Source organism: Juglans regia, chromosome 9, assembly GCF_001411555.2.
Source record: "Juglans regia cultivar Chandler chromosome 9, Walnut 2.0, whole genome shotgun sequence".
Taxonomy (NCBI): domain Eukaryota; kingdom Viridiplantae; phylum Streptophyta; class Magnoliopsida; order Fagales; family Juglandaceae; genus Juglans; species Juglans regia.
In genome coordinates this window covers 21,371,942-21,385,908 of record NC_049909.1, presented here as the reverse complement: position 1 = coordinate 21,385,908, position 13,967 = coordinate 21,371,942, and the positions used below count along the sequence as shown (strand labels likewise).

General features: G+C 32.2%; 2 protein-coding genes across 3 annotated transcripts; one reads left to right on the top strand and one right to left on the bottom strand.

Annotated features, from left to right (window-relative positions):
- Positions 1-5,483: 5,483 nt before the first annotated feature.
- On the top strand, positions 5,484-9,546 carry LOC108985341 (bidirectional sugar transporter SWEET2). Of its 2 annotated transcripts, XM_018957603.2 has the most exons (8): positions 5,485-5,933; positions 7,094-7,130; positions 7,260-7,316; positions 7,412-7,476; positions 7,579-7,737; positions 7,823-7,942; positions 8,095-8,230; positions 9,194-9,546. In XM_018957603.2, the coding sequence occupies exons 1-7, from the start codon at positions 5,916-5,918 to the stop codon at positions 8,206-8,208; spliced, it is 570 nt and encodes a 189-aa protein (XP_018813148.1). In that variant the 5' UTR covers positions 5,485-5,915; the 3' UTR covers positions 8,209-8,230; positions 9,194-9,546. The 2 variants fall into 2 exon arrangements, with proteins under 2 accessions (XP_018813147.1, XP_018813148.1); XM_018957602.2 differs by having other exon boundaries at positions 5,484-5,933; positions 7,260-7,476.
- An 84-nt stretch (positions 9,547-9,630) lies between these two features.
- LOC108985336 lies at positions 9,631-10,797 on the bottom strand. Its single transcript, XM_018957597.2, has 2 exons — positions 10,255-10,797; positions 9,631-9,864 (listed from the first exon to the last, which is right to left on the bottom strand). Exons 1-2 carry the CDS (start codon positions 10,795-10,797, stop codon positions 9,817-9,819), a joined length of 591 nt encoding a protein of 196 aa, XP_018813142.1. The 3' UTR covers positions 9,631-9,816.
- Positions 10,798-13,967: the final 3,170 nt, after the last annotated feature.

Genomic DNA, 13,967 nt, shown 5'->3' with positions numbered 1-13,967 from the left:
CAACTAAATCTAAAAAAATCAATTTTATTATTTGAAAATAAATTACAAGTAAAGCTTAATTACAAAATCTTTGTCAATCAACACTCTTACTTGACTAGACAAATAATTCATTTATCTTTTATCGCAGTAGCAGCCAGAATCTCTGACAATATTCAAATATTGACTTTTCTCCTAGAACTTTAGTAGCTGAAATTCGACCAATCAATTCTCAAACATGGAGCACAATCACACTATTTGAGAGAAACAATATAAAAAATTCTCTAATAAATTTTCTCATCAAAATATGCATTAGAAAGTATTCTAGAAAATATTTAAATTTGAATCTCTATCGTTCCTAACCAATATGATCTTTTAAATAAACAATCTGAAAACAGTTTTAGTTTCAGTAAGACTCTACTGATGGGGCGAGTCTGTCGCGAAGACGTCTCTTGATGGAATGCTGACATCTGCGATAATTCTTCACTGCAATAATAGATTTCAGACCAGCCTCTTCTTTGGATAAGTGTAGATTCTTTTGGACTCAATTTTTTCACTTATGACTTATCTAAACAACCTCTAATACCTCTTAGATAAACTTAATATTGTTATAAATAAAGTCAATAAATAATTTACATTCATCCAAAATTACCAATTTAATGATAGGATAAACTCTATCATTTCAGTCACTTGATCATATACAAACTTATCAACTTAGTTACCTAATCCAACTATCATAGCCGAACTTTTACATCCACACACATTTTCTTAGGAATGACACCGGTATAACAAAGGTAGGGGTGGGCAGTGGGGCCCTGTACCCCACTACCATGCCCCCGCCTCTGCATGGGCAGGCGTGCTACCTTGTTGTTCTCATGCGGGGGTAGGGCCCCCCGCCCCACATGCAGAAGGGCTAGTGGGGGCGGGATGACCCCCCTGCTCCGCTCCACGTATGTAAATTTTTTTTAATATATTTATATATATAAATATATTGTATATAAATATATATAATTTATTAAAGACATAAAATTGTATTCAAGTCATTAAATTACTTGACTTCTTAGACCAACATTTATATACGGGCTAACATTCTGAATGCTTTTGGACATTCCGCTCATTATCAAACATAACCCATTCATACCCAACTTTTTAATTTAAGATCTTACATGAAAAAATAATTTTTTTAATAATAAACTTTAGTATGCAAAGATGAGAATTGTTGATTTAAACGGTGCATGTTCATGTCTTTTAGGTGTGGTTTGAATGATGAGATGAGATAATTTTATATAAAAGTTAAAAATTAAATAAAATATTATTAGAATATTAGTTTTGTAATATTATTATTGTTTTGAGATTTGAAAAAATTAAATTGTTTATTATATTTTATGTAAAAATTTTAAAAAAAATTTATAATAATACGATGTGATGAAATACTTTCACTGTCTTAATTTACAATTGTTTTATCCCGAAAAACCCGATTATCTGTCCAGTCTAGATGTATGGCTAATTATTAGGGACGCTGCTAGAGCCACCGCTTGGGGCTCCTGCTGTCTCTAGCAAGTGTTTTTTTTATGTATTTTTTTAAAGTTATTTTTTATATGAATTTTTTAACACTTTTAAATATTTTAAAAAATAAAATAAATTTAGAACATCATTAAAAGATAATTCCTTAATCAGAAACTTAAAAAAAATATTAAAAAATAATTATTTAATCAGAAACTTCAATTAAAGAAATATGTTTTAATAATATTGTAAATTTTATTTAAATATCTAAAATTACTTAAAACATCTATATAAAAAAATATTATTTTATTTTACTTTAATTAAAAAAATATTTTTTAATGATATTGTTAATATTTTTTTAAATATTTAAAATTACTAAAAACATCTATATATAAAAAATAAAAATAAAAACACATAAAAAAACCAATGCTAGGGGGAGCTTTAGCATTATTCAATTATTAGATGAGAATGCTTTACCATTCATGCTTTTGTCAGTATGCACATGTTTCTTGAGCAAGAATGGCCCACGCGGTCTCCCTATTGCTCCAACTTTATATCGTGCTATGGAATAAGGGATGATGCTACAGCTTCCGTTGGGCTCTTGCTGGAGTTATGGTACGTATTTTTATGTATTTTTTTAAAATAATTTGTATATAGATTTTTTTAATATTTTTAAAATATAAAATAAATATAAAATATTATTAAAAACACTTTATTAATTAGAAAATAAAAAAAATTATTAAAAAAATACTTTCTTAATCACAAAGTAAAATAAAAAATCATTGATGAAGCTGACAAAGAATAAGATAATTATTCTGTATCTCTCATAGCTTCATATATGGTTGTCCCTGTGCATCATGTTTTTTAATTGTTTTAAACAAACTATTTGAATTTAATTTAGTTGCTCTTTTTAAAGAATATGGATCTGTTGAAAATTGTGATAGACGAAAGACTTATCATGCGAAATTTTCACAAATCGAAAAGCAACGCGTAATGCGCGAAAGAAAAAATGAATAAACTTCAAAAGCATATCATTTTTTTTGATTTTGTTGAAAATTATTATGTTTCTAAAAATACTTTAAATGTTATTAAAACTGATTTTGTCAAGGAAGAAGGCAAAACTGTTATCCAAGCAAGTCATCCGCCTTAGAGACAGTACTTATTCCTTTTAAAGGATCTGAAGTAACTGCTTCTCATTTCAAAATCCATAAAACTGTATCCAGAAATTTTGAGAAATACAAGATTATAAAAGAAACAAAAAACATTATTCATCAAAATAATTTTGTAAACTTTGTCCTTCACACGATTGATCAGCAGTTAGATAGGATTGAAGAATATATTGAAAACCTTCTACATCCTCACAGGTGACATCAGCCTATTATACTTCATAATTAAGGAATTATTTTTTAATAATATTCTAAACTTTTTTTATTTTTTAAAAATATTAAAAATTATTAAAAAAATTTATATAAAAAATACATGTTAGAGTTCCAGCGGGAACTCCCAGCTCTAGCATTATTCTTAAATAGGTAAATTATTATTCGTTTCATTCCAACTTTATTTGAGGCAGTCTATGGTGGTAACAATTGTTTAGTTTTATCTTGACAATGACAGCTAATATTCCTTCCTTTTTAATTTTACTATTTCTTCCATCAATTCTTGTGCCTCCCGCGCATTTTTAAATCCCAATAATAAAATAAAAAAAACCATTGAAAAAAATATATAATTATTTAGATAATCGGTTGGAGATAATTTTATTTTTTCATATTTCTTGACTATTTAACAAATAACGGATTATATCTAGTTAAATTATTTTGTAAATTTCTTTTTTTTAAAAAAAAAAAAAAAAAACCTACAATCACTTCCATCTTGTTACTGCACCGTATCCCACTACAGCAACCATCGACCCATATTGTACTACCTCCTTTATATTGTCGAACTTTAATCAAGGCACGAGATTCGTATAGTGTTGCTCGTTGATAGTGGGTAAGAATTATATGAAATTAAACTTATAAATTGATATCGATACGCGTTATATATTTTATAATAAAAATAATTTTATAATTTAATATATTATATCGAATTACGTCAATTTATAAATTTAATTTTGTAAAATTTTGTTGTGACTAAAATATTTTTCTAAACAAATTATAGCAATTTATAATGTTGTGACTAGGATGATATAAGATCAAATTAATTTATTCGCTCCATTTTATAATATCTTCTTTGAATTTTTCAGGCTTTAATAAATGTTGGATGATGTATATTCACAGCAACTCTAGCTTTGACCCCTAAAAAAAAAATTTGTCTCCACCGTAAAATGAGATAACTTCTTTTATATGATTGCTTGTAATTTATATATGCACTTGAATTCATAATCTCATATTCCACTCTATTATTATTAAAAACAAAGGAAAAAAAAATCATTATAGATAGACAAGCTCAACGGAAGGTAACATGATTATCCAACTCATTGAGTATTGGGCAACATTAACTACTTGATAACTTCCAAATATCAAGTACTGGCCACGTTGGAAATGGATAACAAAAGAAGGGAGACGTGTTTATTACTCATCCAAAACATTACAAAAAAGAAAAAAAAAAAGGCCACGTTTTTGGGATAATTTGATAGCATCCATGATCCAAGTATTGGGTCTTTGCTTTTAATAAACAAAAGAAGGGATAAGTGTTTAGAGCTTTGCTACACAACCTCCATCACACTCCATACTTTTTTAAATTTTTTAAATTTTTAATATTTTATTAAAATTTTTTTTTGAGTTTATTCTTTTTAAATTATTTCAAATTTTTTATTCATTATTCATATAATAAATATTTAATAAAAGAAAAAAAAATAAAAAATAAAAATAATATGGAGTGTGGAGATTGTGTGAATAGTAGGAAGTTGAGTAGATTTTTTGAAGTGTTTATTACTCATCCAAGTGTGTACGACACGTTCTTTCCAAAAATAAAAATGATTGAACATGGGTATTAATCTCTAGTTAAAGCAATGCTTCTAAGCCAGCAAAGCAAGACTGTGATGTGTGTCAGAAACCAAATTTAAAATATAAATCACAGACAGCATAATTGACTACAATACAAGTAAGTACACATGTTTTGGGACTATTATAGTATAAATGTCAATAAATGTTGCATTAAAAAAAAAATCGTGAAAGTCAAAGGTATTGGCTTAATTGGCGTAACTTCCAACTTTTAAAATGGAAATATGTAATTCGAAACTTCCTTCCCCAAACTCATAAAAAAAAAAAAAAAAAAATTGAAATGTCCGGATCAAAACATTTCCCTGTCTTTTAACTTTTACGGTCTTACCTCCACAAAGACACGAAATAAACATGTTTTTATTAGACTAATATTAGTAACAGTTTTAAGGTCCTCAAATTTTGTATATTTTTTTTGAAAAAACGGTGATATAATGTGAAAAATTTTAATTTTTTTAATACGAATCCTAAATTTTTCATATTTCACACTCTAAAAATGCATGTCATTTTCAAAACTGGGTTGAATAAGGTAGATTTGGAAGTGGGATGAGACATAAAATTCTCATCTCATCTCATCATTATATTTTTTTTAAATTTTCATACAAAATATAATAAACAATTTAATTTTTTTAAATCTCAATTTAATTTTTTTAAATTTTAATATAATAATAATATTAAAATATAATATTTTAAACACTAAAATAAAATATAAAATTATCATCTCATTCCCAATCCTGTTAAATCTTTTCATTGATTTATTTGTTTACTTTTCCAAAATTAGGTAAATGAGAGATCAGATGACAATGATATATATTTGTTGAAAAGTTTTTTAAAGGAATCTTAGGAATAAAAAACCGAATATAGTCAAATTAAAACAGATTTGAAAAATAATATTGACTGCATTCTGAGAATGAATGCATAGACAATGGATAAGAACGAACGAAGAACTATATTGAGTCATTGACTGCATCTCTGCATTTTCTGAAGGACAAACACGTGAGAAACAGCCATCGGTATCAAACCAGCTCAGCACCTCTCGTCCGAAGAAAGACGGTCCATGTATATTGTTTTTACTTTTTTTTTTTTTTTTCGGAGCGTTGATGAATGAATTTCAGACATGGGAAATAGCCCATCCTCCCCGAAAAAATCTATAAATAAAAAGAAAAAGACCCCTTATTCGCGAAACTCTACGGAAATCCAGGAGGCCCTGATCTTTTTCAAGATAGAATTTTTATCTTCTCGGACGGACAGCGGCCTATCGACTTGCTTTCCTGAGAGAGAGAACACACATGTTTTGGGTGGTGTGACTGCGATATAAAGACTTGGTTTGGAACTTTGGTTTCGTTGTTTTTTCTGTGTTGCTTTACGAAGAGTTGGTGCTGAAGGATTCCTTCTAGATGATTCATTCTATTTCGTCTTCTGTTCTTACAATCTGTAAGGATGCAGCTGGAGTCGCCGGTATATTCTCTCTCTGTCTCTGTCTTTTTTTATTTTCTGGGACTTCGTTCGTTAATTTTGTTGAATATATGAAGGAAGACCATGCCATCATTTTTAAATTCGAAATTCCCGTGAGGCCATGCAATAAATTCGCTGGTTCTTGTTTTGATTGCTTCGATTCTGGTTGTTTTTGCATTCTTAGCTTAGATAAAAGATAACCCATATGTTTTTTTTTAAAAGAAAAAGGGATATTCAAGATTACCGTTCGGTAAGAAACTCATCGCTTCTTGGGATTTTGTTCAATGATGAACGAAGAGCTTGATAATTTCTGAAAAGTTGATTAAGAGTCGCCCATATTTCTGGGGAAGCACGATATATTTTCTTTTATTAGCCTTGTTCATTTGTTTATCTTGCGTTTAATTAGTGAAAGCGAAACGTCACTAATCTTTGTACCTTTTCATCAGAACTTCTGAAGTTCTGCACTTTTCATGATCTGGAGTGCTACAATCTAGAGTTGTTGCCTTCAATATGGAAGAAGTAGTTTTGATGTGCTGATAGAAAGTAGTTTAATCAAGAGATAGTAAAAGTAGTGCCAAATGTGGGTCTTTATTTCTCTAGCTTAATATGACCATTTCGTTCTTTGTTCTTTTGGTTATGAAGGAGTTGGATTTGGGGATTAACCCAGATCTCTGCTATTGAACCCGCTGTTAACACAAGGAACGTTTTTTCCCCAACCTTTACCATGGTTTCACCGCAAAATGTTATGTTTTAAATGAAATGCTGCATTGGGATTGCTTTCATTGGCACGGTTTGTAAACGCTAACAGGAATCATGTTCAGAGTTTTCAGACACTCCTAAAGAAACTTGGGGCTTCAATGGCTTGTTTAATGTTTAAACTAATTTAAAAAGAAGAAAAAAGAATGAGACTGAAAACTTGAGTGTATCCATAAATTAACTGGGGACTGGGAGTGCAATCATTTCAGAAAAAAAGGAAATGAAAAATACTGTTATTCTGGAAAAACCGGGAATCTCAAAGGCGCACTAAATGGCTATATTCCAGATAGTGATAAAGATCGAATTATAAGAAAAATATTTTTGTATTACTTTTCTTCGTAAGAGACTTGGAAAATGAGGATTAATACTTAGAATGTCATGTTGATATGCATACTTCTTTGTTGCAGGGAATTTGTTTGCTATTGGGCTGTTTGTGTCCCCGATGTAAGTTTCACACCTGAATATTCCTCCCATTTTATAAGACTTTTCGAAGGATAAACAGAACAATATAGATTATACCATATTTCATTCCCTAATTAGTTTCTTTGTTCTTTCCTCCCTTTATATTTCCAGACCCACTTTTAGGAGAATTCTCAGAAACCAATCGACTGAACAGTTCTCAGGGTTGCCGTATGTATATGCTCTTTTGAATTGCTTGCTCTGTACGTGGTATGGTACGCCCCTCATATCTTCTAACAATATATTGGTGATGACTGTCAATTCAGCCGGTGCAGTTTTTCAGTTGATCTACATAATACTCTTCATAACATATGCTGAGAAAGGAAGAAAGGTTGTTTATCCTGTAAAATATACATGCACTTTGATAAAATCTCTCAAAGCTTTATGTCCAGTTCTAAGCTTTCATTCACTTACCCTTTGATGTTTCTGGCAGGTTAGGATGCTTGTATTGTTGCTGGGAGTTTTTGGGCTACTTGCAATCGTAGTGGCTGGGAGCTTGCAAATACTTGACCGTACTATGCGGTGGATATTTGTTGGATTACTAAGTGGAGCTTCTCTCATATCAATGTTTGCTTCACCCTTGTTTATAATTGTAAGTATATCTCAGGCATTTGCATACCTGCTATAATAAATGTTTCATTTTTCAGTTTTTTCAATTGCTTAATGTTAAATTTCAGAATTTGGTGATCCGGACAAAAAGTGTTGAATTTATGCCATTTTATCTCTCCCTTTCCACCTTCCTGATGAGCACGTGTTTCTTCCTATATGGACTATTTAATGATGACGTCTTCATTTACGTAAGCTCCTCTCAGCAAATTGATTGCATCTCTCTCTCTCTCTACATATATATATATATATATATATAGATATATATATGAAAGCTTCAGTTTCTTATGTGTAGGTCTGTGTATTTTCTCACATATATATTTTCTTTCTGTTTGAACTTCAGGTCCCAAATGGGATAGGAACCATTTTAGGGATTGTACAATTGGTTTTGTATTTCTTCTATAGCAGAAGACAGAGAGGAGACTCCACAGAACCTTTGATAGTGTCGTATGGATGAATAGCGATGCTGGCAAGCAAAGGTACAGACACATTTTGGTTCACTTAGAGCATTCACAACGACTTCTTTATCTTATCCTTTAAAATACATTACTAAAATCTAGTTTTTTTATTTTACATACTGACTTTTACAATACGTCATATATCAGCTTATCTATTTTTTCTTATCATTTAAATATTATACTTTTTAATTTTTTTTATTTATTTCAAATATTATATTCTCTACACAGCATATATTTTAAACATTTTTCTATACATCATATATTTTGGTATTTGCAATATTTCTTTATGTATAATGTAATATTTAAATTACTTAAAAAAGAAAGTAAAATGATAAAAAAATACCTACCTTTATTATTAACAATATCAGAACTTCTATATGCATAAAAGTCGAATGGACTATAAATGGAGTGCTAGAGAGTAGATGAGAGATAAGAGAGTGGGGCTTGTGCAAAAGTGATAAAATTGTTAAAATGAAAATAAGATAAAAAAGAAAGATGATGAAATGAGAGAGAAATAATAAAAAATTGTTTAGAGGAATGAATAGTTACCTCTACATGTAGAGGATTTATTGTAGCTAAATGTAAACTAGAAATAGAATAGATGATCCAATGGAAGAAACTTTTAGCCATCTTTCTTTATATTTTAAAGAAAAATGTATTTTACAAGAGATTGGGTTTGGATAGAGAGTTTAGATGAGATGAGAATAAATGTTTTGTTGAAAGTTGAATAAAATATTGTTAAATATAATTTTTTAGTATTATTTTTATTTTGGGATTTGAAAAAGTTGAATTGTTTATTATATTTTTATTATATTTTTGTATGACAATTTGAGAAAGTTGTAATGATGAGATAGGTTTGTGTATCCAAACCCACCTTATTGTTTGGCTTTCTTTGCACGGACGTGTGCTTGTAAATTATTTTCATGGGTTATAATGTTTCATTGATGGGATCTGTGTTGTTTTTACTTCCTTTTGTGGCAATAGGTGAAAACCATCTGTGTGCACAAAATAAGAATGCAGACTGCTCGAAGAATGTTAAGAAGTTGCTACCTATTACCGCAAGCCATCTCTTGAGCCGTTCAGCCTCATTGCTCTCTCCCTTGCCTCACATGTTGCTCTTAGATCTCTGAGAATTTGAAGTATATATGTATGCAATTTTTTAGAAAATAAAAAAATAAAAAATCATGGATATTCGAAGCATTTGTCACCTATCTTTTGCTTTCCTCATTCTCTCTCTTTTGAAGCATCTAAGGATAAGATCATCAATCAGCGAGTTTCATATTGCACTGCTTGTAATTTCCCTAGAAATGACAAAACCTGTAAAGCCATTTTTTGAATGGCTCTATCATCTCGCACTTTTATATGGATGAAAAAAATGCGCTGTCAGAGACGAGAGATCCAAGTTGTGGCGTGAAAATCTACATTGCCTGCTTACCAAATACTTCTACAATCATTCTAACCTACTGGTACTTCTTTATGTAATTGTAACCCTCATCTCAAAACATCCCACTCTCTTGAGATCTTGGAACAGCTCGCTGCATTACAGCATTGCTTAGAGCAACATTGGGATAGCGAACAAAGAACAAGAAAAATCCAAAAAAAGAAGATCACAGCAAATCCCTGAGAGTATTTCTCACAACAGCTGCTGTTTTTACCTACACAAAAGCAGAGACAAGGGAATTAGCAAGAAAAATCCTCCAAGTCCTCCCTCAGCATGATAAGATTTTCCAATTGCCCCCATTTTGATTCATAAGACCACTTTAAAGGAGGAGGACAAAGTGTGGAAGGGACAGTGACAAAACAAAGAAATCACCTAACCACTTTACTAACAATGCTAAATAATTATTCCATACCTAAAATATAATAAACTATTTTTTTATTATTTAATGTCACATAAGAAAATAAATAAAATAATAATAACTATGAGGATTATGAGTAGCATTTATCATCTGATATATAACTAGGAATATAACAATTTGTTGTCAATTAAGCAGCACTTCTATAAGGTTCTTTTTTTTTTTAAATTTTGTATTCTCTCTGTTTACCTGGGGATGAATGTTCTCTTTGCAAGATATTTCTTGATGAGACTGATCACTAAGCTGCCTGCCTCGTTCATCGTAGAGAATAAGCCCACTGAACCTCGGCAACTCACACTTCTCCCCCATAAGTATAGGCCTTTGCCACACTGGTGACTCCGAGTTATGGCTTTGCCAACCCACATCAAATTCACTCCCTTCCATCATTCCAAGCAATGGTGTAGGCCTCTCTCTCGAACCTGATCCAACTCTTTTTTCCTCCCATTTGTTTGCTCTACTCCACCTCACCGTCCCCATCAACACCCTCTTTATCGAAAACCAACCACACCTTGTCTCGGATTCGGAACATTTAGTTCTCATAGACTCATCGCAGTTGGTGACCATGCCATCATGGTCGGGAAGTTGTTTTTTTATTCCCATCTTCTTCTTCTTCTTTTTTAGTATCGTCGCCGCGCAAATACCAACGATGGCGAAAGCAGCACATACTAATAGAACAAGTGCTTCTTGAGTTGAAAGCTTGAGTTTGTCCTCCAAATTCCACAAAGCTTCCATGCCTTGCTTTAGAAGTCTTCTAGTAAGGAGCAAAGTGAGGAGCATGCAGAAGTAGTGTGGCCTTCGATATATTTGGAAAGATGAGATAAATATGCATGAGATTGTTGAATTGGTGAACTTCACGTGAGGTGCACCGCTAGTTGGGCCTCCACCGTGGGCTACACATTTTGTGGTGGGCTGTAGTGTTTATAACCGTTGGAACATCTAACCGTTGGAAACAAATAAAAGCTCCTCACGAGGTACTCAAGGTAGTTGTAAATGAAACTATGAAACATGATCGGGAAGTTAAAAGCATTTATTATATTAGGATTCCTATAATCTAATAGGAATCCTAACATGATCGGGCTAAAATAGCCGCATGCTGTTCACAAATAGGCGTTGAAAGTTTGAAGCTGCAAACTTGTGGCAAACATGATGCATATGATTCGACCCAATTTTGAAGCCAACGATTATTAGTTATGTAGTTATTATTAAGATGATAACTCTTATAGCCATAAAAAGATGAAAAATTCTTCTATTAGCTACTGTTCATTACCTCACACTTCACACCTTATGAAAAACACCTTCATACTATATAAAAAACATTCTCACACCTTATGAAAAAGCTATAGGTATAGGGTGTGGGAGTAAATAGTGACTGATGCATAACATTCTTTTAAAAAGATTATACGGAATAAATTGATGTGGTTTCATGTAATACGTTAAATATATTTTATAATAAAAAAAATTTTACAATCTAACTTTTATAAGATGAGCCATTCTTGGAATTCCTTCTCTTGATGTAATGGACATCATGGCCTTTCTCACAGTTAGACTCGGCTTGATCGTATTTTGTTAAATGTAATGGGTAAGGGCTCGGCTTTCTTGGATGCAAATTTTTAATACCTTCCCTGTACTACCTCAGATCATGCCCCGATGGTCATAAATTTGGAGAGAAGTGCAGAAAAATTATAGTTACCCATCCTTTAAATTTCAACAAATATGGACCTCGCATGTAGGTTTTATGGACTTAGTGTCTCAGGTTTGGTTGGAGGAGACTAATGGTTCATGTCTTTTTAAACTGTCTTGTAAGCTTAAAAAGATTAAAATTGCACTGAAGGTTTGGAATAAACAGGTCTTTGGGTTGACACAGGTACATATTGCAGAATTGGAAGCTCGTATTCAGGATTTAGAGACTAGTTTGCAAGATGGTTTCTCAATTGATGTGGAGTCAGATTTGTTGAATTCCCAATTGGAGTTGTCAGTTTGGATAGATAGGGAAGAAACTCGTCTGGCTCAACAAGCTAAATAGACTTGGTTGCAAAAGGGTGAGGGGAATTCTGATTTTTTTTTCGTACTATGAGTAAAAAGAATCGGTTTCTAATTAAAACAATGAGGCTTAGGATGGAACCATGCTTACTTCGCCTGAACAAATCCATGCGGGTGTGGTTGATTATTTTCACAGTTTCTTGGAAGCTCGCCCGCGTACAGCACACCCAAATTTAGATGCCTTGGTTGATCACATTATCATAGAAGATGATATTGCTTTATGTAAAATCCCGTCATCTCAAGAGGTTTATGATGCACTTTGATCCATTCCTGTAGATAGTTGTCCGGGGCCAGATGGTTTAACTCGGGTTTCTTTAGGTTTTGTTGGCACATTGTTAGTAATGATGTTATTGAAGTTGTGGTTGAATTTTTTCGGAGTAGTGTGTTGCCTCGGTTTTACACTACTTCCTATCTGGTGCTTATTCCAAAAGTTGAAAATTCGGGAAATTTTGATAAATCCCGCCCTATTAGCCTTTGCTCGGTTATTTATAAGGTATGTTAAAAAATCCTTGTAAATCATTTCTCACCGTTGCTTGCTCGTATTATTTCTCTAGAACAATGTACTTTTATCCCGGGGTGTAGTATTTATGAGAATATTAGCCTGACTCAAGAACTGATACATGGTTTAAATAAGCCAACCCGTGGGGGGAATGTAGTGCTGTAACTTGATATGGTAAATGCGTATGATAACATTGACTGGGGTTTCCTTCTTTATGTATTGGAATCCTTTGGGTTTTCTTTTGTAGTGTGTAGTTTAATTAATCAATGCATCTCAACCTTATGGTTCTCTATTGTTCTGAATGGCATTCCAAAAGGTTTCTTCAAGGGTAGTCATGGCTTGCGCCAAGGGATCCCCTCTCTCCTTAATTATTTATTATTGTGGAAGAGATTCTCTCACGGTTGATCAAACATAAGGTTGCAATAGGGAAAATTCAGCCTTTTTTCATCCAAGAGCCTCTCTTGTGATTTCTCATTTACTATATGCGGATGATATTGTTATATTCTCTAATGGGGGAAAAGCTTCTATGAGAACTATTATGTAAGTCTTGCAGGACTATGAAGCTTGGTCGGGTTAGGTGGTCAACAAGGCTTAATCTTCGATTATCTTCTCCAATAAAATTATGCTAGCAAGGCGACGTATGCTCTTGAGCCTAACAGGTTTTAGTGAAGGTAAATTGCTTTTTACATATTTGGGAATTCCTATTATTTATGGGCGTTTGTTGACGCATCATTTTGATGATTTAGTTAATAAAATTCGAAGCAAGTTCGAAGGGTGGAAAGCTAAATTGCTTTCAAATGGTGCCCGCCTCCTTTTACTTAAACATGTCTTGCAAAGTATTCCAATTCATTGCTTATAAATTTTATCCATGCCAAACATGGTGTTGGATTAAATCAAGAGGCTTATGAGTACTTTCTTTTGGGGTGTTCGGGAAGGTTAGCCAAAACGAAAATGGTGTTCGTGAGATGTGATGTGTAAACCAGTTTTGCAAGGGGGTGTGGGTCTTTGGAACCTTCATGAAGTTCAAAGTTCGCTTCATATGAAGCTTGCTTGAAATCTTCTCTAAGGTAAATCTCTATGGTCCCAATTTTTCTTAGCTAAATATGTGGGTTCGGACTTAAGAACATATATTACTTGTTGATCCTCGTAAAGAAACTCAATTTTGGCGAATAATTATGAAGAGTTTTCCATTTGTGCAAAAAAATACCTTGTGGCGGGTAAAAAAATGGAAACTTATCTTTTTGGAAGGATCATTGGGTTGGTGAGACCCCTTTGTGTGATCAACAGCAAATTACGAACCTTCCTTTGTTAACATTGGCGGAGTGTAAACCTGGGGAATGTTGGAATATTGATCTTTTTCAAA